This window comes from Eublepharis macularius, chromosome 5, assembly GCF_028583425.1.
Source record: "Eublepharis macularius isolate TG4126 chromosome 5, MPM_Emac_v1.0, whole genome shotgun sequence".
NCBI lineage: Eukaryota > Metazoa > Chordata > Lepidosauria > Squamata > Eublepharidae > Eublepharis > Eublepharis macularius.
The window spans coordinates 105,015,736-105,042,553 of record NC_072794.1 but is presented as its reverse complement, the minus strand read 5'-3'; the positions used below and the strand labels follow the sequence as shown (position 1 = coordinate 105,042,553).

At 41.7% G+C, this 26,818-nt stretch overlaps 1 protein-coding gene across 1 annotated transcript; it reads right to left on the bottom strand.

The window, feature by feature from the left end:
* Positions 1 to 758: 758 nt before the first annotated feature.
* On the bottom strand, positions 759 to 26,349 carry MAPK13 (mitogen-activated protein kinase 13). The gene is made up of 12 exons (XM_054980026.1): positions 26,088 to 26,349; positions 23,997 to 24,126; positions 21,825 to 21,883; positions 17,366 to 17,474; positions 16,857 to 16,886; positions 15,775 to 15,822; positions 14,736 to 14,850; positions 14,047 to 14,118; positions 10,851 to 10,930; positions 9,969 to 10,047; positions 4,694 to 4,870; positions 759 to 1,074 (listed from the first exon to the last, which is right to left on the bottom strand). The coding sequence occupies exons 1-12, from the start codon at positions 26,204 to 26,206 to the stop codon at positions 995 to 997; spliced, it is 1,098 nt and encodes a 365-aa protein (XP_054836001.1). The 5' UTR covers positions 26,207 to 26,349; the 3' UTR covers positions 759 to 994.
* Between the last annotated feature and the right edge of the window lie 469 nt (positions 26,350 to 26,818).

The window sequence follows — 26,818 nt, the reverse complement described above, 5'->3', positions numbered from 1 at the left end:
TATCTGTTTGCCCTGCAGTATCTAAAGAATTCCAATCCTCCTGCTGAGAAGTAGTTGCTTCCTCCAGAAGGGATGGAGCATCTCCCAAAATCTTACTCTTTTTCATCCTCAGAATAAGCTAATATTCTTTGGAATATACTCATTTCCCCTCACACACAAGTCACATATATTCAAGGGGTTCCCCGGATTCAAGCTTCCAGTTATAAGATACAAATCTTCCGTGGGAAAGAAACAGTAATTTGATTTAATAAAGTGCACAGTGCTCACAGTAAATAAATAATCCTATATCTTAAACACTACTATAAATACAATAAATATCAATAAATATATTCACATCCTCTATATCTTAAAAAAAAACTATTTAGAGGGATTCAAGGGATTCAAAATCAGAAATCACTCTGAAGTCTGAAAGACTGCCCATGTTCCTTGGGACTCCCTCTTGCCAGTAAGCAAAAATGTTGCTTTCTTATGTACATTTTTTATTCACACCAATATGTATTTATTTAAAGCATATGTTAATTACCTTTTTACTTTGCAGGCACTCAAAGGCAGCTTACAGTATAAATAAAATAATTTGTCTTGCCTTATGCATTTGAAAATGCAAGAATCTTAATCTTTTTTTGTTCTGTGAAGGCTGGAGAAGGCCGTGGAAGCTATAACATGAAACTGTTATGGAAGCATTGGAGGTTTTTTTAAAAAAACAAGGTGGAGAATCAGCTACAAGATGTATACAAAAAGGCAAAACAAGGAGGCCACAATTTTATCACAAAGGGCTTTATTTAATAAGAAGCATATTCATTACTGGTACTAAACGATGTTTCTGGTACAGTTCTGGCATTCAGATGAAGGTTGTACTCCCCTATGTGCTCAATGTCTTTGTGTTCCACACTCTGCAGACTTTTTCATGCTGATGAATATCTGCTCCTTGCTGGGTTCAAGTCAGTGATTAACATTCTTTCATGGGAAGGGTGTCTCACGCTGGACATGCCCATGACTATAATGTCATACCACTTCTTCTCTTGGAGTCTTTCCTTACAATTGGGCTGAACGACAGTATTTCATTGAAAGTATGTCCTTGAAAGAGAAGAAATCACATGAGTGTAATTGCCTTAGCATTTAATTAGTGCACTGAAGGATTACAAAGAAAGTGACTGCAACAAAAAAATCAGATGGATACCAACCCTTCTTATGGCTCATGCCCTTTCAAAAACCCAGAAACAACTTGGAATTAAGCATTCCATAATTCTGTTTATATAAAAGGGCAGGGGGCATTCAAGTCTGAGTGCCGAATACTTTCAAAGTCAGAAAGAATTTGGACAAGCACAACTAAAATTTATACAAATGAAATTGGTCTTATTTGGCAATATCAGATTAATATAGTCTGCAATTCTATGCCAACTTCCTAATAAATCTGAAACAAGGAAAGAAAATGCAATTGATTCCAAAGATACAGTGCTGATAGGAAATAAAAAAGAAAGGATGACTGCTTTGGGGAAGGTGATAAAGAAAAGTAGATTTTCAAGATCAGCACAAGCAGCAAAAGGTGTGTTGTGAAACATGGGAGCTACTCCAGTGATAGCAAGAGGCAATAAAGAAAAAGCAGTACTGTATATTCCATAGGGAGCCATTTTAATCTGTGATCCAGAGGAGTTAGCTGTGTTAGTCTGTAGTTGCAAAATAGTAAAAAAATCCTGTAGCACCTTTAAGACTAACCAACTTTATTGAGGCATAAGCTTTCAAGAACCACTGAACTCTTCATTAAATGCATAGAGGGTATGAAGAAACTGGCCAGAGATATGCAGGTGGTGAAGGGATGGGGGAGAGGGTGCAGGGAGTGAGGGCCATGTAGATGCAAATCAGTTGCAAAAGTCATGAAAGAGGTGGAGTGCACAATCCAGGCTGGGTGTGACCCCTCCCCTCCATAGCTGAATCTGAATGGAATGCCTGAAAGGCAGTTACTTCTGATAATGAGATGACCATCCAGAGTCTCTATTCAATCCAAGTCTGATTGAGTCAAATTTACATATGAATTCCAATTCAGCTGCTTCCCGTTGGATTTTGCTTTTGAAATGTTTCTGTTGAAACCTTTCTGTTGGTAACCTTTAAATCATGGTAGATTGAAGTGTTACAGCTGCTCATCCTCCAATGTGATATATGCCCTCATGTGCCAACAATGACCCTCTACTTTGTACATAGGACAAACCAGCCAACCTCTGCACAAAAGAATAAATGACACAAATCTGATAAAAAATAGCCATATCCAGAAACCAGTAGGGGGGAGCACTCCACCTCTTTCATGACTTTTGCAACTGATTTGCATCAACATGGCCCTCACTCCCTGCACCCTCTCCTCCATCCCCTTCCTACCTATATATCTCTGGCCAGTTTCTTCATACCCTTCATGCATTTGATGAAGAGTTCTGTGGTTCTCGAAAGCTTCTGCCTCAATAAAGTTGGTTAAAGATGCTACTAGGCTTTTTACTATTTTAGTCTGTTGCAGTGAACCCAAAAAGGCACCAGAAAGACTAAGTCTGCATTGAGACATCATGGCAGACATCTGATTGTTCATGAAGGGTTTAGTCCTTGTTAATGCCGGTCTCTCTCCTGCCTCCCCTCAATACAGATCATGATTGAAGGCTCCCTGGTTTTGGAAACATTGAATCAAACTGCAATTTGACATGATGCCTCATTGCAAATGCTTGGGCAAAATGGAGTTTGATTCTGCTCTAAGGGTGTGTGATCTGGGATTCATTTTCTGGCTAAATAGCTGGATTTATGTCCATTTGGCATAATCTCGCTATGCTGGATCAAATTGGAGAATCCTGGATCAGATCTGGGGAGATGAACTCTGCTGGGGCATATTTATTTGACCACAGGCAGCCACAGCACAAGTGGAGCAACAGTGAGAAAGAAGGCAGCAGCTTAAAGCAGAGACAACCTTCATGCCACAGTAGTAGAGTGGCACAAGGCTGGCATGGACAGCAGGCAGTGGGCAGAGTGGATTCCCACCCCACCCCTCCACTCCTGTCCAAGCTCCAGAAAACCTCATTTCAGCTACAACCTTTTAAATTCCATGAGTCCCCCCATCAGTTTGGGATTCTCTACTTCTACAGTGTGGTTCTCTGATTAGAAATTGAGATTTCCTGTATTGTCGAAGGCTTTCACGGACGGAGAACAATGGTTGTTGTGGGTTTTCCGGGCTGTATTGCCGTGGTCTTGGACCACGGCAATACAGCCCGGAAAACCCACAACAACCATTGAGATTTCCTGGTTGGACAGTAGGATCCTCTGATTTGACCTTGCTTCCTCTCCTTCACTTTGGTTCTATTTGGCTTTGTTGGTTCAACTTGCATGGGAGTAGGACTTGCATTTGGGTCTGGCTTTTGGGCAGAGGTTGCCTTTGCTTAAGGTTTCCCTTTGCCTGGAAAGCCTTGGAAATGCTTTCCCCATAGGAAACAATGAAGAGTGGTTGGGGGCACCTTGTTCAGGGCCCCATAGAATTGGACCCCTTGGTCCAATCTTCCTGAAACTTGGGGGGTGGGGTCTTTTGTCCAGGGTCTGAGGCTCAGGCCCTGGACTCACCAGGAGAAGAGGACAGGGGACAGCTGGGAGACAGTGGCGCAGCTGCCTCAATGGACACCCAGGTCCAGAACCCACCGGCACGAGAGGGAGGGAAAGAAGCTCCCAAGCCTCAGAGGGTCACACAGGGCAGGTGGAAGCCAGCTAGCCCCACCCTCTGGTGGGAGGCTATGAGTCCAGGCAGGGAGAGCAAGGGCAGCCAGGAAGGGACTCAACCAGAGGGAGAGGGCACAAGAAGCAGGGACAGCAAGCCAGCCAGTAACCTTACCAGCAGGGAAGGAAAGGTAGCCAGGGCAACCAAGGCCCATGCCCCAACCTGCAGGCAGGCTAGAAGAGGTTAGCCAGGACTAGGTGAGGCTAGGAGCAAAGCAGCCACAAGTGCGGCTGCCTGAGGCCATCAGCAGAGAAAGCCCAGCAGCCAGCAAAAGAGGCGCAGGTGTGGCTGCCAGAGAAATTTGAAATTCTGTAACCGGATTAGAGAATCTGCCCAAAATTTCAGGCATAACAATTTTTTTTTGCTATTCTTGAAACACAGAACTGGATCACCTGAATGTGTGTGTGTTTATCCCTATACTCCACCACAAAACATGATTACAGTAGGATTCTGCTTGTCACAAACAGAGGTCTGTGGTGACGTCTTGCCTAACAAATTTGTTGTGACATAGGCCTTTGTGGCCATTTTATCTGATGAAGTTGCCTCTAAGACCATAAAAGCTAGTACCATAATACCTCTTTTCGTTGTGGCTCTGTAACTTAGAAGTCCTCCTAGGCTGCAACCTAAAAACAATTTCTTGTGAGTAAATGACTAAAATGGAATTTACCCCGAGTAGGCCTGCTTAAGATTGTTCCCATTTTAGCAAACTCATTCACTGATGCCCAGATATGTAGGAATAGGTCTCCTAGCCCATGCTTCTGGTAATGATAGGCATTAATCCAAATACAGGTTGGGTAATTCATGTCTGGCTTTCTGCATTCATTAGGAGAGTGTCTGTAGGAAAATGTACCTGCCTTTCCCCGGGGCAACTCTTTCATTCCCAGCTTTGTGCTTTATCTGCAGGAAGCTAGAGTCTGATTCTAGAAAAGACTTTATGTAGAGCTATCCAGCCAAACTTACTTCTCCATTCATTTATTGTAAGCTTTTCACCCTCTAGAGAATCATCATAGGAGTGCTGTGCCTCTGTCTCTTCCTCGATATCTCTGAACTGGTCAAAGTATGGGTGGGCAAGAGCTTGTGTGGCCGTGGGACGCTTTTCCACATCCAGCTGCAACACCTTGTCAAGCAAGTCCACGGCTGCAAGAAAGAAGGTGAGCATTTCTTGGTAAACAAAGCAACAACGTCTGTGGTTAAGATGAACCAGGAAAAAAAATTAAGGCTGGAAGACTGGTGCATGACTATGAGGCACTTTCCCACCTTGATAAAGTCTCATCAAGCAAGAGCAAAATCATTTTCTTTATTATATTGATATATCATACTCCCTGGAAAGAGCTTAGAGCAGCATCCATTGGGTTCCCAGATAAACTCTGATAGAGGTACCGGCAAGACCCAGAGATGCTTTGCTCCAAATACTAAACTGTATCAGATTTCTTCAGATCATTTCTTGATTTAGTAAAGAGTCCAGCAGCACCTTTAAGACTAACCAACTTTATTATAGCATAAGCTTTCGAGAACCACAGTTCTCTTCATCAGATGCATGGAGGACTGTGGTTCTTGAAAGCTTATGCTACAATAAAGTTGGTTAAAGGTGCTACTGGACTCTTTACTATTTTGCGACTACAGACTAACTCCTCTGTTTCTTGATTTAGAATATCATCAATTAGTTTAGGCTAAAAAAAACCTGTGAAAGATAAGTTGGACATCAGTGTTACAACTTGACTGATGTGATTTTCATCAGCTTTCCCCATTCCTAAGAGCAGTCTGCACCCCTTTAAATGCCACTGTTAGGGGTTGGGGAGCCTTCCAAAACAGTATACCATATGGCACAAAAGCTGCCACAAGGAAAGGGATTTGGAAGGAATTGCCCTCCGTCTCTCCCTCTTCCATGAACAGTATAACTCTGCTGAGGTTATGTTCATGGAAGAAGGAAAGCAATTTCTTGTGAGTCTCCCCTCAATGCAAGCTCTGTGCTTCATAGCATCCTACTGGGGGCGGGGAGGGGGTATCCCTCTAACCTGTACATGGATAGCTGAGCAAGGCTGAGCAGATAACTGTTCAACTGTCTTATAAATTGGGCTCAGAATGTAATTTACGTATAGTAATAACTTCCTTTAATAACTCCCTTGTATATTTTTAAATCTTTATTTAAGTGTTCACTAGCAGTATTGTGAACTCAGATCTTTCCTGAAAATTATGACATAGCACTGAACTCAAACAAGTTCGGAGTTGTTTGCATAAAATATTTTTCTGTGTGTGATTAGTTCCATGAAACCTTGCATAGATGCTGACATAGAACTATGTAATATGCGAACCAGCAGACTGCAAGTACAGCCAGCAGCAATTTCTGTAGCAGCTGAAAAAAGTGCCAGCCCTGTCAGGGGAATTGCTGCTGAATATACCTGTGATCCATTGGTTCACCCAAACGTCATTCCTCCATACAACTGCATATCCAGGAAGAGTAAGGAACGTTTAAAGTTTCATGGGAACCTAAATAAAATTAAGCACTGACTAGTCATGTAGATAAAATGACAACAAATTTTGCCGAATAGAGACTACAAATGCATTTATCACTAAGACAACTGAAGTATACTAGGCCTGGAAATAGGAAGACAAGAAATGCAGAAGGTAACCAATCTATCAAGGCCATTTCCTTCTCAGTTCTCCTCAGTATATTGTCTGTCTCTGATTCTGGAAATGCTGAGCTTATTCTCATATGCAGACTAATGGGGAAGGAGTGGGTGGAGGAGACCAGGAGACCCAGCAGAGGAGATTAATTTGCAGTTAAGTTTCAATTGCCAGTTTTATGCATGAAACATTTCATTGTCTTAACATAGAAGCCATAAAAAGAAACTTAGGTCTACACATGTCACTTAGGTCTAGTCTACACATGCCACAGGCTACAATAATGCGCTATTTGTCTTTATTTGCAGGGTGTTTTCAAACGGGAGCATTCCAAGTGTGACTCTCCTATTCTACAGTCTGAAGATGTATAGCCCATTCTACCACTTCAAGATGGTAGAACGGGCTATATCCTTCTGCATGTGTAGGCTGGGCCATATGACTTCTCACATAAATAGAGCCTCTAGCTTCCCTCTGTCTTTCCTGCAGCTCCCAGTGCTTTGGATGTCAGTTCCAAAGAAGACTATATAGAAAGTTTTTTTTTTTGTTTGATTGGAGGAGCAACAACGCAAAAAAAATCGTTTACTTTACCTTACAAGAGTGTAAGAGTTTCCACTTTATGGGCAATATTGCAGTTGGGGCATCTGGAATAAACATCATTGCTACAGCATCTCTTTGTAGTCACATGTCCCTGATTGTCTGCAAGCACTTCTCACCCCAGTGCACATGACCGCCCTATGCATTCACTGAACATGACTGACAGTTCTTGCCCCACCCCCTACCTCTGCTCGATTATCTACTTGTTTGCAGGGTTGACTGCACTGAAGAAATGACCACACAAACTCTCCCTCTCTGGGATCACTGACCTTTTGTGTGCACTGGGTGATGGAGCAGCTCTCCATCACCCAGTTATCTCCAAATGTGATAACTGAAGAATTAAGATGCGTGAGCTGGTCCCCAAGAGAACGCTTCATAAACCATTGCATATGGATAGTAGCAGGAGCAAATTGGGATATTAAAACAGTCTTAGAGTAAACTGAGCCCAGTAGGTTAATCTGACTCAGACCTGGGCCACAGTGACCATGGCACTGGGTACAGGCAGTTAGTCTATGACTGTTGCTGTCACTGTCATGCTCTGAGTCCAAGCAAAGCACACCCTGCGCCTCCACCAGCACCACAGGGCCAGTTGGCTCAGCTTGCTGTTGGCCACCAGTAGTGCTCCATAGCAGCAGCTCACTGGGAATTCTTGCAATAAGTCAAGGGTGAGTCTCCTGCATAGTAGCAACTAGTTAGTTCAGCTAGCTGGGATAAAGAAGTCATGGCAAGAACATCCCTTGTTTGTTTTTCTGTTCCATCGTTTGTTTTTCTGTGGGTTGCATGTTACCTGCATGGAAAAGAACTTACTAGTGTGGAAGTAAGCTTGGCACACATAGTCCTATAGTTTGAGAATGCTCTGCGGAAAAGGAGACTTGACAGTAGTTATTCCTGAATTTAAAGTTTCACGTGAAAGCAGTCTGGCAAGTATTGCATGTTGCTCCTTCAGCTGCTTCCAGCTACTCCCTTTTCCATAGATTCCACTGCAGAGTGGCCAACTTGCTATTCAAAGTACTGATCACTCAAGAGACTACACACTGAATGAGGTGGAGGAAGGAGGGTGATTTAAGTTCTGATCACTGCTAGAAGGATCCACTCAGTAAGAGGGGTATTGCACTTCAATAGCAATCATGGCCCAACGCCTTCCCCCTGGGAATAATAAGATACTTTTAGTATCAGAACAGTGGAATAATGAGATACTCTTCCTGCTACCATAACTCCAAGCAGTGGTGCTGGGAAAGTAACCACTGCCACATCAAGCAGTGTTTGTCACTCTGAGTGGGAAGATCTTCAAAGAAAGCAGCACCATCACTCTGAGCACTAATTTTGATACAGACCAGGAAACACTGCAGAAATTGGCTCAGAGCAGAGTTACCTCCAATGTCAGGGCTTAAAACTTGTCTGACATAACTGTAGCTGTGCTGCCCATTCTGATAGTTGGGCCATTTCCACATGTCCTTAACATAGCGCAAGACTCACAGAACACTGGCAGCTTTGGCGCATGATTTCTGATGTCACCCCATCATGATGCTGTTTTCGTGGTAACTGCCTGCATCCGGGTGATGTCAGAAATTGCACGACAAAGCCGCCAGCATTCCGTGAGTCTTGCGCTATGTTAAGGATGTGTGGAAATGGCCTTGGTCTGATGGACCTGCAGCCATCGGCATGGAGTCACCACCCAGAACTTTGGCCTGCAGGCAATGAGTGCTGCTCTGATTTCAGAGTGCTGATCGCCCACCAGAATTGCCAACTCCAATTCCTGGAGATTTTAGGGATGGCGTATGGGGAGGAGAGGGGGTTCACTGCACCCTCTAAAGCAGCCATTTTCTCCAGGGGAGCTGATCTCTGTAGTCTGGAGATCAGTTGTAATTCTGGGAGATCCTCAGGCCCCTCCTGGAGGTTGCCAAAGAAACTGAAAATTCCCCATAACTATCTAATTACAAAAACTGGTATACACACAATATAACAACAACAACAACAACAACAGTGCTTATATACCACTCTTCTAGACAGATTAGTGCCTCACCCAGAGTGGTAAACAGGTTAGTGTCATTATTATCCCCACAATACAGCTGGAGAGCTGGGGCTCAGAGGAGCGGCTTACCCAAGGCCATCTACTGAGCTCACAGCAGTAGTGGGGTTCGAAGAACCCAGCATTCAAAAGTCAATTCAATGCAGGAAAGTCCAAGACCATAAGGTGTTCAAGTGCAGAAAATGTAAACTGATACTCTTAATTTTTCTTTTTTGCAAAAAACCTTTAGGCACTGCAGATGATGTTCCTGTGGTCCACCCAACAAGGGGCTGGCTCATTTGCAACCTACCTGCAAAGGACTGACTTTTGATCTTTGGATTCTTTGGGTGTACATTTTTTACTGTTACAGTCTTTGATGGCACATGACTATGTATCATTATTCCTTCTTACTGCACATGTCACTTTACAGAATGTTGATAGATGGTGATATAAAATGCGCTTGACTTTGGAAGCTGTTAGTTGGATATCATTATCTACTCCAATTAAGAAGTTAAGAGAGTATTAATTGTTATTGTAATGTGTGTATACTGGTTTTTGTAATTAGATGGTTATGGGGAATTTCCTTTTTCTTTTGCATCCATTTGGAGGTTGGCAACCCTATCACCCACAAAACGCTACTCATCAAAGAGTCTCTTCCCAGCCTTCAGAAGAAGTCTGGGTGTGGCAAGACAAGCCTCTCTCTGCATTTTTCTCTGGAATGCCACCACAGTGACTACTGTGAAAAGCAAACAGAGTTATAACAGGTTCATACAGTATCATGCATTTTATAGGGATATTTATTTTAAGGTACTTCTTCTTCATTATCAAAGAAACACAGAAGAGACTGAATATTCCCACATAAAACAGTCTGCAGTATTCTGGTTTGCCAGGTTTTTTGAAATTTTGACCCACCCGCCTCACAAAAGGCAATGTATCACATCCTGGTCATGTAACTCCTATGGCAGGGAGTTTGGGAGAAATTAGTCTGATGAGATAGTGAACACAACTTACCTAAAGGATTGGCTTTGGGGAAAAGGAGAGCTAAATCCATTTTTGGAATCTTGGGGAGAGTCTGTATATAGCTTTTGGCCTAAAAGAGACAAGACTTTCATATAGGAATACAGAATGTACAATTGGGAGAATACAAAGGACAATATTAAGAACATCATCTATTGCTGAGCAACCATACTTAACATTTATTTCTGCAGTAGTGTGTAACAAGCCGTATTAACCTCTGTTGATAAACAGAACAAAGTCATAGCTTCTTCTGCCTCACTATCTCTGCCTGTAACTTGCTGTGAATTCTGGATAAACAGCTGTGTTCTGTGATAAACACCTTGCTTGCATGACTTTCACTCTCTTCTTTCTTTGAGTAAGTAATTAAGTTACAGCTATGCACAGATGTGTGATGTATCCAAATCACATAAATGAGTCACTGACCCAAGGAGTCTAAGTTGTCAATCTTTGCTTTAATAGCTATATTTTGCTACAGCTATGAGAAGGGAAATCATTCATTTGTCTGTTTGTTGTGCAAGTGGGGAGGCTATGTATGGCTAGGCTATGCAGTGGCCTGCTGGTACACAGCCTTTCATTCCTGCCTGCCTCTGCCCCTGGCTGACTGTTACATGATGGATAAGGAACTGAATCCACTTGAAGTCTATGGTAGAACTCCCGTGCATTGCATTGCAATGGGACTGGATGGCATCCAAATATTCTTAGAAACACTGTTTGACCTTAAAATAAATAATGCTGGTTATATAGTGCCACAATAATGTAATTCTTTTGCTATGATACATTATTAAAATTGAGAAAAAAGTCATTTTAAAAGAAAATATGAATTAAAAACCAAAACAGTGTACGTCTTTTAAACTCAAACCATTGCATTTCTCTTACTGCTTTGTCCTCTAGCTTTTGGACAAATTCTTCACCAGGGCTTCCTGTCACTTTCAAGATCTGAGTCAGCTGATCTAGATCTGGCAGGCAAAGTTAAAGATTATCAACATGGGGCCAAATATACTGCTAGTAAATGGAGTCACAATTGCAACATCCTAGATTTTCAGTGACAACAAAGGCTGCACTCCATAACCTAAAGTAAATGGAGTAGTTTAGAGTAGAGTTCACTCCAGTAGACTAATACAGAGAGTTTCAAAGTATTTACTTCACATCATTATGCATTTTTGTGTTATCTTTAATACAGTGCCTAAGTTGTTTGTGGTAAAATGAAAAGCAAATAAAGTGATGACTGTAAGACAGGGGTGTGTGATTTGGTATTCCTGAGACTTACTAGTATTATTTGGATATATTCGCATATCTAGATAAATTCAGGTATACATTCAGGTATATAGAATATTCAGGTCTACAGAGTATTGGATTCCGGAAAAGACCCAAATCATTCAGGTTTCTGTGGGAATTGCAGCACCGGCTGTTTTAAAAGCTGGCTGGCTTCTCCCTTCTTGTTTTTTCTTGTGCTTTTTTCCCTCAGAGGGGAGGAGGGAGGGAAGGGGAACGAGTGAATAATCAGTTTTGGAGGAGCTCTAGTTGTCTGACCAATCACAGGGATTCTTTGATGAGAGATCCAGAGGAGTTAGCTGTGTTAGTCTGTAGTCACAAAATAGTAAAGAGTCCAGTAGCACCTTTAAGACTAACCAACTTTATTGTAGCATAAGCTTTTGATAACCACAGTTCTCTTTGTCAGATGCATCTGATGAAGAGAGCTGTGGTTCTCGAAAGCTTATGCTACAATAAAGTTGGTTAGTCTTAAAGGTGCTACTGGACTCTTTACTATTTTGATGAGAAAGCCTTTTTCAAATTCTTGCAAGAACATAAAAGCAGGGCTGGGTCAGAACAGACTCCCTTTTAGAGTGAGATTTCTGGACAGTGTGCTGTTGAGTACTCTTAGCCTCTGGCTCCTCTGTGAGTCTGCCCTTTTGTAGCATAGTGGTTAAGTGGTTGGGCTGTAAATCAGCACTCCACTGGTTTGAATCCCACTATTTCCATGAGCTCAGCAGATGGCCTTGGGTAAGCCATTTCTCTCAGCCCTAGCTCCCCAGTTGTGTTGTGAAGATAATAACAACACTGACCTTGCTCAGCACTCTGAGCAGGTCATTAATTTGTCTAGAAGAGCAATACATAAGTGCAGTTGTTGTTATTTACTACTGCCTGGTGGGTCTGCATTTTGGATTACTGCTGCCTGCCTGGAGGATCACCTGAGGAACTTCTGTGTGCTTTGAGAGTCATCATTTTTTTCCAGGTTGGGGGGTTGGCCTGGTGTTTGGTTGTGGAGGATAGAGTAAAGGAAAGGGCAAGCCTTTTCTTTCTTTTTAAACTTTCTTTTAAAACTTTAATTGCTTTTACTGTTGTGGGGGCAGTACTTTTTCTGGTAGTTGTTGCTTTTGTGGAGAGGCAGATTGTGTTTTGATTGTTGGTGTGGTTTAACATGTAAAGAGCTGTGTTATATATTTTAAGATTCCCACTGATTTTGGTGGAGTTTTCACAAAAAATGTCCATTCCCCTATAGAGCACAATGGAGCAGAATATGTTCTGATTCCCAAATAAAACCTGAATCTGAATACTATACTGGTATTTTTGGACCCAGATAAAAGGAATCCCAAATATATATAATACCATTTTTTTCTTCATGCACATGATTATTGTAAGACTAACCAAGTTTATTCAAGCATAAGCTTTCATGAGTCAGAGTTCATTTTGTCCAATGCACATTGTTTCCCATAAGAACAACAATGGATAGAATCCTGGGGTTATGTGAATGGAAGATGTTCATGATGGCAGATTTCTGCTATCTTATCCTTCCCAAAGCAATCCTCTATGACTCAAAAAGGCATTGCTGGGGGTGGAGTCATAACAGGCAATATTTAAAGATTTTCCTTCCCTGTCACAACCCTGTAACATGCCATTTTATATGTTTCTTCTGGTAGATGTCACCTAACGTTGTACACACTTAAAGGTTCAGAAAGTAAAGCATCAGATGGTACAAGAGGTAGCCTGAGAAACAGTGCTGTGTAAAGGTAAGAGTGTTGGACCTGGATCTGGGAAATCTAGGTTCAAATCACCTCTATATTATGGAAGCTCATTGGGTGAACTTGAACCACTCATTCAACCTAACTACCTAAACTAAACGATGGCTGTCATCACATGGCCATAAATTTAGCGCCAAACTAGCACCATCTCCCACTGAATGCTCACCTTATTCCAGTTCTCCTGTGATTTCGCCATTCTCCCCAATTCACGCGTTGTGACTCTTTATGTCGTCTTTATCCACTTCCATGTGAATGCCCTGGATCGACTATGAACGCTTCTGTCTCACCTAACACTGATTCTCATGCCCTACACTCCCACAAGCCCCAGCGCAACCCACAATTAAGCCTCAAAGTATTTTTTTTTAAACGTCAGCCTTATAGCGCTATAGCACTATTCTGCCATGGGCAGGAAACCTCTGCTACCTTTCACAGTTGGCTTTTGGGTTGGCCCAGCACAACATTGGTATAATAGAAGAGTGACATAGCACAAATATGCGGAATTTTTTTTAAAAAGGCAGGATTTTTAGGGCCACGTTTCCAGAGGCACTTTGACTGACCATCAAATTGCACTTTTCCCTTTTAATGTGACTGACTGGAAGTGCAAGCAGTCATCAAAAGATGGGAGAATCCGTTCTAATAACGATAACAGAAGAAATTACTTCTAGTGCAAAACTGACGAAATAAGGGCCCGTGTGACGACGGCCACTGTGTTATTGTGAGGATAAAAATGAAGAAGGAAAGAATGATGTTGTAAGCTACTTTGGGTCCCCATGGGGAAGAAAATATGTGGTAAAAATACCTATAAATAAAAATATATAAAAATTGGTAGCTAAATTTATTTAAAATGGGACCAAATGTGACAAGAACAGGAGGAATTTAAATATGGTTTTGACTGGTCTGTAAGGGATTTGAAGTACTTCTCCCTCCTCCCATTTCCACTCTCCACATTCCACTTGTAAATCAAGCAATGTGAGCACTGGGGTCAATCACTTCCCCCACCACAGCATTTTAAAGTCATCCCAGAGAGGCCTGCAATGGTTTAGGAAGGATACAGTCTTTACCCTTAAACAGAGTTTTCCCAGTCAGCATTTCTGCCATGATACAGCCAACAGACCAGACATCCACTGTTTAGGAGGAAATGAAAGAAGAATGAGAAGAAACTTAATGCTGGATTTGGGAACAGGAAACACTTGGGTTATTTTGGACACCTGCAACAACCCTACAGTTTTAAGATCTTCTTATAACCTTTAGAATTACACCATATCTTTGTTTTACAGCACAGAAATCATAGTTTCCAATGCCATAACACTGTTGAGTCAAGGCTTATTCACAGCACAAATACACAGCAGAAGGAGGACTGTGGTAAAAAAGCCCATGGAAATCTAGATACTGGGAGAAGTGGGTAAAATAGAAGGTACACCACAGTCCAGCGCTAAGAACGCCTGTCCTAGGAAGCATCATTGGATGTTCACCTCATACTATCTCCTGCAAGGGTGATGAAGCCAAAAGATTCAGGATGCCCATAAGAAATGGGTATAGGAAAAGAAGAAGCTATGTAAGCCATATAACATCCTTATAGCAGACATATTTATTTACCCATTTTTAGCAGTTGTCTGCCTAAATGAGAAGCAACATGAGGGGAACGTGCTCACAGAAAACCATACAGAAAGGCTGATCATGTCTATTCTGCATCCTAATAAGAGCTGCCCAATCAGCCCTCCAAATAAGTCATTTAACGCACCGTTCTGGTTGTAATGCATCCAGTTCAGAATAACTTCTGGTGCTCTGTACCAACGAGTCACCACGTAGCCTGTCATCTCTGAGTCAGCATGCCTTGCCAATCCAAAGTCCAAGATCTGCAACACAAAAAAGGTGATAATACATAACGGGGGAAGCAGAGGACATAGGGCCTCCACCTGCAAGTAAGAGAGATTCTGTTTTTGCATAAAGTGATTCTGCTGCATCACCAGAACACTGCAATGCTGCTCATACTCTCTCTGCCTATACTAGAAACTATTATCTGCAGTTAAAATAGGCAGCATTTCCTTAATACAGCAAAACTGTAAGTGTCTTTGAACTAAGAAACTTCTACCCTTTCAGTTAATTGGAGCAGTTTTGTTTAGTTAAGTCACAAAACTGGCTTGGCAATAACCACATGTTTTCAAATATATCCAATAAGCAGCAGTCAGATTGACCATCAAGGCCAACACAAAATCCCAGTGGACTGATCACCTGTGGGGTTCATGTCTCCTAAGCCCCTCCACCAGCACCACCTGAACACAGCCAGCTCAGGGGGACAAAGAGACCAGCCCAAGTGAGTCAAGTGGTGGCCACCACCACCAGGTCCAGCCTGGGTGAATCCATCATGGAGATGCGGAGAGAAGGGGTCAGGAGTCGACCCAAATTTGTGGGATTTTGGCCTCCCAGTCTGCCACTGACAGCAGGGATAAAGATAGTAGCAGATCCTCATTACCAGCCATGACATTCTCCCAATCAAAGCATTGAAACGTTGGTGTTAAAATGGAGTAGAACATCATTAGTGTCTTCCTGTATCTGCATTCAGAGCCTCTGCTTCAAATTAAGCAGCATACAAAAAGACATGTTTAAACTTGGGAATGTAGCTAGGCTGCAATTCTATGTCCATTTACTTTGGAATAAGTCCCATTGGAATTTCCCAGTAAATATGATTAGGTTGCACATACACAATTGTTTCAAAAGGGCTCGCTTAGACTAACAATCCAATGTAGTAGTTATTTTGTACTGAAGAAAGGAATTTCTACCTTTAGTTCGCAGTCTTCATTCACTGCCAAATTGCCAGGTTTCAGATCCTGTAACATATACAATTTTTAAAAAATCAGGAAATAGCAAAGTCTACAGTTCAACAATGACTGTTGTTGCGTCATATGTATAGTATTGTTAAAATCTGATTTAAAGCTATACCCAAAGAGTCCTGAGAATTTTAATCATGGGTTTGGTATTCTCTGTACAGATTTTAAGGTTCCTCAAAAGGAAGCCATGATAGTTAAGCCAACATAAAGAAGCACCTAGTACACTGTTAGCTGGATCCACCTTCTATGTTCCTAAGCGTTTATTTAAAAATTTAAAATGTTAAAGTTTAATATCTATATTATTACATTAAATATAACCCTGATCACTGCTCCAAGATCTGTTCCTCCACTTTTTCCCCCTGTTTACTCTTCTCAGCTCCTGCTAAATAGTATTCCCAAAGATTTAGCATACAGGTGGTCAATTGTTTGGAGGAAGTAATTGTTTCAAACCAGACTGGATTTTTTGCTATACTGAAAATGAAATAAGGAGATGATTCTGATTTTACAAACAAATCTCAGTGTGTTCCTGATGCACATGAACCCAATTTATAGTCATGTTCAGATGTTCCCCCTCCCTTGTCCCCTCATGTGTCATTCAGAATCAAGGACAGAAATCTTTAACTGAAGATAGTACAGATCAGGGCTTTTTTTCTGGGAAAAGAGGTGGTGGAACTCAGGACCACACAATGACTTCACTTTGGGTCAGATGGAACAAGGGAGGAGTTTTAAAAAGTTTAAATCGCCCCCCCCCCCGTGAAAATGGTCACATGGCCGGTGGCCCCGCCCCCTGATCTCCAGACAGAGGGGAGTTTAGATTGCCCGAGGGCAATCTAAACTCCCCTCTGTCTGGAGATCAGGGGGCGGGGCCACCAGCCATGTGACCATTTTCAAGAGGTGCCGGAACTCTGTTCCACTGCATTCCCACCGGAAAAAAACCCTGGCACAGATGATGTTAATAGGCATTGACTGTGAGTTGTGTGCACTGTGTAAGAAGAGTAAGGTCTTGTAACAGAGTTAAGTGAATGAAAACATACCCTGTGAATGATTCCAGCAGAATGAATATACTGCAATAAAAAAAGAAAAGCATCAATTTGATTTTGATCATTAGCAAACAGGGATTTTTTAAACAATTAATAATCAGTCATGATGCTATGTAATGGAGGGCATTTCAGTACTTCCTATTTCTTTACATTTGGTATATAAATTAATTGGATGGTATCTTGCTAACAAATATAGTTTTGTACCCATGAAAATCACACAGTGAAAACAAACTACTACTCTGTCCTAAGAACCAAATACTTTATTTCAGTTACAGGCCTGTTCACTAAAATAACATGGGGAATAAATGTGAAAAAAATGTGATATTTTGTAATAAGTGAGAATACAAGCACTGGTTTTTATAAAGATGAAAATTTGACCTCTGTGCTGCCTGTTTCCATAGAAGTTACTTTCAGGTAATTACAAAAATTAGGACAATTCAGCAGTTCAGTTTGAACATCTGACAGGGTCAAATTCCTGATTTGAGGTTTTCCAGACTGCTTACCTTCAGTCCTTTCAGCACCTGGTAGATTAGATACTGGATCTTTTCATCACTGAATTGATGTCCCATGATCTTTTGTAAATCGGTTCTCATGTAAGGCATCACCAGGTAGCTAAAAAACAATAAGATAATTTCCTGAGTCTATGAGAAACATGGAGTAAGCTATACTAGCTTTCATCTCAGAAGGCAAACTGAATAATACAACGTGTGCTACTGACATGCTTACAGTGCAATCCTAAGAAGAGTTATACCCTTCTAAATTGATTGAAGTCCCTTAGTAACTCTGTTCAAGATTGTGCCGTAAGGCTTCCATGTCTAAGAACAACAATTCATGAGTGTCCCTTTCAGCATTAGGAACTGAGCTATTTGACAAAGAAGAAAGGTCTGCCATATGTTTACCAACAGGCAGTCTATGGTCTAATTTTAACATATCCTTGATACTTCTAGTCATACTGCAAGGTTTTCTTTGTAAGACACCAACCAAGAAACTGAGACACTATCAGATCTTGAATAAAAATGAGTCATTCCCCACACACTACAGGATATCAGGTACTACTGCAGTTTTAAATGGTCACTTCCTTATCTTATGTATGTTTTCATTTTACATATTTTCAGGTGATTAGCCATGTCGGTTTGCAACAGATGAGCAAAGTTTTACATGGAAACATCATAGCCTGTACCACTTGTATTTCATGTTTTTTGAGGCCACTGCTTACACTCCCCCCCATATCCATAGTTTCTCTACTGAGGGCATGCTTCATGCACCTGATGCAAAGGGCTCTAGTTCACGATAATCTTCTGCTATTGTCACAATAAATCTACCACCCTTCTGAAATTTTCAGATCCTTACATGGCATCTGTGAATACAAGTATAGCCACTGATCCAGAGGAGTTAGCAGTATTAGTCTGTAGTAGCAAAATCAAAAAGAGTCCAGTAGCACCTTTAAGACTAACCAATTTTATTGTAGCATAAGCTTTCGAGAATCAAGTTCTCTTCATCAGATGCATAGTACAGAAACTGGTCTGTAGTATGCATCTGACGAAGAGAACTTGATTCTCGAAAGCTTATGCTACAATAAAATTGGTTAGTCTTAAAGGTGCTACTGGACTCTTTTTGAAGTATAGCCACTGTAAATCATTTAGGGAACATCTCTGTTAAAGTCTATATCTCACTGAAATCAGCTATTCAGGGTGATGATGAACCTTAGAAATGCTAAATGTTGGCTGGATTGTGCACACTGTGTTGCAAACACTTCACGACTTTTATCTGCAAGAATGGCACTTTACAAGCTGAATATATCAACTTCCAGAACATTTCTTTGCAATATATTGTAATATGGGGGCTCAACTTCTAAGGAACGAGCCATCATTTAAGTTGCAGTTCAAAAACCATATCAGGTGGAGTTAGGGTTGCCATCTTCCAGGTGGGGCCTGGAGACCTCCTACAACTACAATTGATCTCCAGACTGCAGAGATCAGTCCATCTGGAGAAAACAGCTGCTTTGGAGGGTGGATTTTATGCCCTGCTGAGATCCCTCCCCTTCCCAAACCCCACCCACCACCCCTAAATCTCCAGGAATTTCCCAACCCAGAGTTGGCAACCCTAGCTGGAGTTCTTAAAGTTAATTAAATCAGAACATCTAAATCCACTTAAACAATACCACTCTCTAAGTTAATTGGTTTGAGGATCAGGCTGCAGTTTTTTCTGATCCATTTAACCCATGGCTTCTGAATGTCATCTATTAACTAAACTATTTATCAGTTCTGCACAGGTGATGGCCAAACACAGCAGTCATTAACTGGAAACTGAAACAAAACTGATTTGTACACCATCCATAAAAAATGGATTGCAGCCAATTAAAATCAGGGCTCTATGTATGTTTTTTAAAATAAACAAAATTACACGCTCAGAAAAAGCTGTCATCTGTAAATATGCATGAAATAAAAGCAAATAAAACAAGTTTACATACAGTTGCTTTGTTTGCAACTTTTATTCCAATTCTACTAGTCACAAAGGGTAACCAAAGCCTATTATTTGTATCCTGTTATTTCCTCAGTTAATGCTCCCATTCAGCACAGTGCCAGCAGAACAGCTTCCTGCACCAACAGACTGCATCTTGCATCAATGGAACATTCTGCCCACAGATGAGCTGAGTGGTAGGAGACAACCTTATGTTTGGCTGCTTCTGCACCAGGACACTACTGGAGTCATTCTTCTACAATCAAGTGCCAGGAGAATTTAATCCAGAGTCCCATACACACCTCAATTCAGAGCTGTATTTTCCATACAAATCCTGATAGAACCTGTCCCTATGGGCAACACCCTCCAATATGTCTATTCAGAAGTAAGTGCCATTCAACAAAAGTATATTATTTATTTAAAACATGTCCCTGTCTCCTTTCCACTCAAATAGGGTCCCCAAGGCAGCGAACATCAAAAGATTAAAACATTTCAACATTAAAACAGCATTTAAAATAAAGTATATATAAAATAAGCGATTTGATAAAAACATATAAACAGACATAACACAATAAGGGAGGAGGGCTACTAAGAGTAGCCAAGTAGGCCAAGCAAAACAAAAAAAGTCTTCACCTGCTGGCAGAAAACAATGATAGAGGGAAACAAATGAATCTCCCTGGGAAGGGAGTTCCAAAGTTTTGGTACCATAACTGACAAAGTCCTTTCTTGGGTTGCTACCTATATAGCCTTAGATGGCAAGGGCACCCAAAGGTGATCAGTTTGTTCACATAGGTTCATATGGGAGAAGGAGGTCCTTCAGGTATGCTGGCCCTACACTGTATAGAGTTTAAAGTAGGGTTGCCAGGTCTCCTTACCCTCTTGATAGGAGGGAGGGGTCTTGGCACTAATCTTTATGATCTTCTTGTGCATATACTCCTGGCAGAGAGTGATGCTGCCACTTGTAGAAGTGATGTCATCACGTCCAGCGGCAGGCATGCTCCCACCCTTCACAGGGGCCAATGATGTCACTTAGAGAAGTGACATTGTGGACGGTGGAAGCTTTTCCCCTGTGCCAACCAGGTGAGTGGCAGTGGGGGGCAGAGACTGGGAGTGGGGGATCTCCTGCCACCACCAGGGGATATGGCAGGGTTAATACTGACACCTTGAATTGGGCCTGAAAGCAAATTGGGAGCCAGTGTAGATGGAACAAGACTGGAGTGATATGGTCCCAGTTGACCCAATTTAGTCAACATTCTGGCCACAGCTTTCTGTACCACCTGTAGCTTCCAGACAGTTTTCAAGGGCAGCCCCACATAAAGCACATTGCAATAATCTAATCTAGATGTTAACAGGGCATGCACCACAGTGACAAGATCTTTCCTACCCAGGAAGGGCCACAGCTGGTTTATCAGCCAAAGTTGATGAAAGGCACCCCTTATCACCACTGCCCCCTATCTATTCTGCTTCTCCTTTCATTCATTTCATTCCTTTCATCCTTTTGTTTTATTTCCCAATTATCTCTTGTTCTCTACTTGCCACATCATATCATAGTCATTCATTGTAAGCTTCTTATTGGGGGAAGGGGAGATTTAAGTACCTCTTTTAATATTGCAATCAGAGCCACTAGTCATTTAAAAATTATCATAATAATAACACCACAAAATGATAATAAAAAATAAACAATAGCGTTGGTTGCAAGGAGATAAACAGTAGTTACATATACACTCTAAACAAGCATTATAGTTTCAAACTTAATTTACTTCAATGGACTTAAAAGGATGTAGCACTATTTAGGACTAAAATTAGGAGGACAACATAGGTTGGGTCTGAAAAAAGAAAGGATAACATGGAAAATACTGGGATGCAACCGACTGGCTAGAATGGCTTCTGGATCTCTATTATGCTATTAGTATCCTCAGAACAATCACCCTGTGAGGTGGGTGGGGCTGAGAGAGCTAGAAGCTGTGACTGATCCAGCTGGCTTCAAGTGGAGGAGTGGGGAATCAAACCTGGTTCTACAGATTAGAGTCCTGCTACTCTTAACCACTACACAAAACTGGCTCTCCAGTCCACCTGGCAATTCCAGGTGAATGGCTAGCGTGGTAGCCTACTGGTTAAGACAGTGAGGTGCAAATCAGTAAGTCCACAGTTTGAACTTTGCTTCTGCTGTGAACTCACTCGTTGCACTTAGGTAAGGCACTATCCTATCAGCCTCAGCCCCTCATCTTCAATACATGTTACAGGAGTACTGAGATAATGCCTGTGAAGTATTTTGAAACTTGACATGTGCCTTATTATAGCTAGAAAGCTACACTCTTAACCAATGGTCATACTGCTTAGCCCTTCCCCAGATATACACATCCAGATTCCTGAAATATTATCAGGTATTGCCCACACCACTTTTAAGGTGATGTTTGCAGTTCTGCAACTGATTTTTTTTTTAAGTGAAAGCCAAGCATCTCAGGATAGAGCCTTGTAACAATAAAGAAAATGCAAACTTACAAGTCCTGGAATCCATCAAAGGAGGTAGCTGAGGTGAAGACATCAAGCAACCCAATGACCTGCGGAAGAGGAGGGCTCAGAATGTAGGATTACAAAGAAGACCCAATAGAAGCACAGCCCTGGCCCCCACCGAGGGCCAGATTATGACATAATGGAGGCCCTAAACTATGTCAGTTTAAGAAGCATCATGAAATCAAATTAGTGCTCTTAATCTCACAGAAAAAATGCTGTTGGGTTTTCCTAAAAATATCACTTCAGATGCAGATTTATTGCTGGTTCTGGGTTTGATAATTAGTGCTCATATCTGTGTCACTGTATGTAGAAGGAGAATGAATCCCCCTCTCCAATGGATTGATTGAAGTGAATTTGGGATTTAGCATTAATGTTTAAATTAATGAATTATGATAGTTTAAACTCTAATCCCAGCAGTCATAAATTTATTGTGAAATGGGCATCATTTGTAATTATTGGAACAAGTTAAATGATAAAGCACAACCTTACGCACAACCTTATGCACTCTTCAAATTGTAATAGAATGTATAAAAGGAACTTCCAAAGGATAGTAGATGATAATGGACTTAGGCTGGGATAATTTGAGTCCTTTTCATATTTAGAGGCCCTTCATATTGTGAGGCTGTAAACTGCAGCTTACCTGGCTTATCCCTAAATCTGGCTCTGCCCTTGACATGCAAATACTCTTTCTTAAGTTCCAGAAGTCATGTGACAATAACTCTTCTGCTATGCTTTCCCAGCAAGGTCCAGGGCAGCAGCAAGGCGGCATAGATTGGGCGGTGGGGTGGGGTTGGGTGGGGGGACTCCTGACCAAGCCATCCCTGCAGTGTCCAAACTGGACTACAGAGCCACTGCTTCTAGAGTTCACACTGGGCATGAGCAGTGGTAACCGAGATTGGCAAGAAGCATCCTTCTCTGCAGCCCCTGCTGAGTCTAGGACAAACTGCAGAAACCCTGGCTCCTACCATTCTTCTCCTGTTGATTTCTCCTTCTGATGTTCAAGAACTTGCCCAACCAGTGGTACTTTGGATCCTGACATTGCTGCAGATATAAGGGAAGTTTTAAATCAGTGGCAAGACAAGTTCCCTCAGCCAGTGTATGTAGTGGCATCTGAGGCAGCTGGAGTTCTTGGAGAGTGGTAGGAGACTTTGATGGACAGGACAGAGTATCTGACCATGCCAAGGACAAACAGGCAGATAATCGGGCAACATGCTCAGAGAGAGAGAGATCCTACCTGGGATCATAGCTATGGGTAGAACTGGAGCAATGCAGGGCTGAGCTTCTTTAGACTGGTACATGACCACAGAGAGAGATTGTGGAGAGATACACAATGCAGAGATGCATCTTGAGGGGCCCTTGAATAGAGGCCGAGCCTACTAAAAGGGGACCTATCACAAGAGTAGGAGGGCCATGTCCCACCTATCCCCATGTAATTAGATTGCTGCCCAGAGCATACTGCGGAATCCACCCCAGACATGAGAGAAGTAATCAAGATGAAAAGTGAGAAGAATGAGGGCTGTAAATATTTCTGCCAGTTGAAAAGGTAAGTTGTAGGAAGAACATGATAAAAGCATGCTGAACACTTCAAGGGTAATCCCTGGGATCTACATTTTCAAGGATTTCAAGTAGAAGAAGAATCTGTGCTGCCTGGTTAGTTGGACCAGTGATCCAACTCAGTGTGGCAACATCTTGCATTTTCTGGGTGAACTGAACAGTCTGTCATTGAAGGTCAAAGGAGAGGCGTGGATATCTAATCAGATAACTCAGTCATGTGTTTAAAATTACTCCAGCAAACCTGATATTAGGTGCTTAGCCAAGCTCAGAAAGAATCACAAATGCTGACATATTTATTTATTTACTTTTTATACCCTGCTTTCTCCTCAGTGGGGACCCAAAGAAGCTTACATCATTCTCTTCTCCTCTTATCCTCACAACAACCCTGAGAGGTAGGTTAGGCTGAGAGAGTGTGATTGGCCCAAGGTCACTCAGTGAGCTTCCATGGCAGAGTGGGGATTTGAACCTGCGTCTCCCAGATCCTAGTCTGACAGTCTAAGTACTACACCACATTGGATATTAAACTTCCATCCAGTCTCCACCCCAGGCGATGTTCAAAAGAGGCAGACGACTGTCTGTATCCAAGTAAATGGAGAGGTTACTTACATTCTCGTGCTGCATGTGTTTCAGCAGTGTGAGTTCTCGATATGCTCGCTTGGCAAAGATCTCAGACTGGAATGGGCGACAGAGCTTCTTGATAGCTACTTTCTCCCCTGTTTTCTTATCTATTGCTGAGCTGTGGCAAATAAAAGGGGAAATCCAAGGAACAATTAATCTGTAACACTTTGATTGGATCTCATTGTCGAAACTCTCAGATTCAGACCTATTGGATTTCTGTATGGCTCAACAGTTCCACTTGTAAGCATAGTTTGAAAACATAGGGCCTCTTCCAGCATTACATGGTGGCAAATACACACTTGCTATTTCATGTATACATAATGGGGATCCATGGTTATTGGTGCATCCTCCTGACTCATGGATGTAAATATCCCTAATGCATGCATTTGCAAGCACTCTTCTTTCATGTCCAATCACAGTTTGTATTCTACCATTTTGCTCAGGTGAATTGGGATCCTTTACTCCCAAGGAACCTTTCTTCAGCAGAAGACACTCTTCCTCCCAAGGAAGTCTCCTTGTGCTACAAGAAGGCTGCAAACTTAGCTGAGCAAAATGGAATGATACAACCCACTGGATTTTATGCATACATTTTATGTGTACTAATATATATATATGTATTTATTTAGTAGCTCTGATCTTTCTTTTCCCAAAAGGATGTAGCTTATGCCTTGGCCTGCCAAACCCCATATACATCCCTGTGTTACCTGTTGGTAACCTGGCTTGCCTCAACTGTGAATTTATGGATGATGAAATAGTAATAGTTCTAAATAGGCGATCAAAGCATGTATGCCCAGAGTAACACAGATTGTTGGAAGAAGCCAGTGAAAGGGATTGAGAAGGAGAGTGGTCTGTTTCTTTATTATTTACATTTATATTCCACCTTTGTTCCATCACAAAAACCAAAGTGGCAAACATAGGGGTTTGCAGGTCTCCCATCTAGATGCTGACCAGACCCAGGTCTCCTTAGCTTTATCAAGGGTGTTGCTTTCCAACCACACCCACAGACAATGGACTGTGACAGGTTTTCTGTCCTAAAATGTTCAGACTGCACCACTTTCAGAGACACATCTAACTCAGTAAGCATGTGCTAGTATTTTAAACGTGTTTCTAAATATCTGGCACAAACTCACTGCTATTTATTATCTCTGCCCTCTCCCCACAATACTATAAAATAGCATAATCTAGGGATTTAGGAAGGATAGAAAAATCTCCACCCAGTACAAGAAACAAATATTTTGTAACATTCAAAACTTTAGGGAAACAATGGACCACAGTTCAATAGGCACAAAATTGACATTAACATTTTGCATAACCTTCATATAAGACATTTATTTTTATCTTGGGGGCATTTTAAAAACGTTGCCCCTGAAGATTACCAGACCTGGCAACCACAGCAAGCAGACCTGAATAAAAACATGTGTTTGCATAAATGTGTTTGTCCCATCCACCTGTTACATTATTAGGCATGCATTTAAAACATCTTAAGTGTCTACTTTTAAAAGCAGCATGGAAGAGACTGGCTTTTTAGATTCTTTGACATAAAAGAAGCTTTGTCCTGCTGCTGGTTCTTGAAGAATGGTTATTAAATGCTGGCATTTAATACTGATTACTTTTACACCACACTATCAAGACAGAACTACATCTCCCTAATGGAGAACATGCCGTCTGATCAACTTGTTTGGCATTTCCAAAAAAATTTGGATTTTCTTACATCTATTTGACTCTTTCATCCCAAATAAACAAGTCAGTTTTTATGTTGTCTCTGACTATTTGTAAATCAAGGCACCTAAGACCTGAAATCTGACACAAGGGGCCCTGCAGAAAATGAGCCAATGGTAAACGAGGACGGACACACACATGTACAATTCATTACAGCTGAGTTGTTGACGCTTAAAGTGACGCATGCTATGGCCGGAAGCGCACAAAAGCACCTTTTCCAAAATGCAAATAGGTCTCTCCATAATGGAGGAGAGTGAAGAGGTACATCTCCTCAATTCTTCACAAGACCCCAAACTTCCAGTGTCCCATATCCCACTCCTCACTCCCCCATCTTGCCATGTGATCTACAAAAGCACTCACCAGACACAGCCATAAGCTCCAGATCCCACTGGGTTGATGGAAACATATCTCTTAGGCAATTCCCAGACTGTCTTGTTTACTTCCTGCCTGTAGAAGCCCTTTCTCCTGGATAAGTTCATCTCCTGTGTGTTTGTAGTTGAAACTTCCAGTGCACTGGGCCCCCTGTAAAATTCAGGGAGAAACCCAGATTTCCCCTCAGTTCCCCTAAGGAAAGCAGATGCCTCTGGCTTTCCTTCTCAGCTGCGCTGTGCACCGTGAGACATGTCCCTCCTCCCTCTGCCCACACATCAGCCCAGGAAGAAGGCATCAGGTTTCAGATTAGACACTCCTCTTGCAGGTACTTTCAAAGAACTCACCTTTTCTGTGTAAGGTAGGAAGCAGACATTCCTGGTTGATTCAGAACTGGGAATTTAGTGCTAAAAACAAAGCCTCCTTAGCCCCTCAGAAAGTGTGCAGCAAAAATAAAAAGGGTTCATAGTAGAAGCATCTTATTTCTTCTTTGGGGAATTCTTAATGTAACTAACCAATTGGGCCTTAGAAAATCAAGATAGTTTATGTAGATTCCATTTTCCTTTTCAGTATGTAAGCGAATGTGAGGAGGTCCTTTAAGACGCTAAGAGACCTAAAATCTTAATATTCATTTGAGTTCTCCCTTTATTCTCACTGAACCTGTGTCAATGTCAATTTTTTTTCAGATGGGGGAAAATAGGCATATATAAGCAAGGAAACCA

Coding starts and splice junctions, on each gene's coding strand:
- MAPK13 (XM_054980026.1), bottom strand. CDS start 26,206: ATGAACTTATCCAGGAGAAAGGGCTTCTACAGGCAGGAAGTAAACAAG. Junction 17,475..21,824: donor TTTGATGGATTCCAGGACTT/GTAAGTTTGCAT, acceptor ATTGTTTTTTAG/CTACCTGGTGATGCCTTACA. Junction 10,931..14,046: donor TCTGTTTAAGGGTAAAGACT/GTATCCTTCCTA, acceptor TTTGCCTGCCAG/ATCTAGATCAGCTGACTCAG.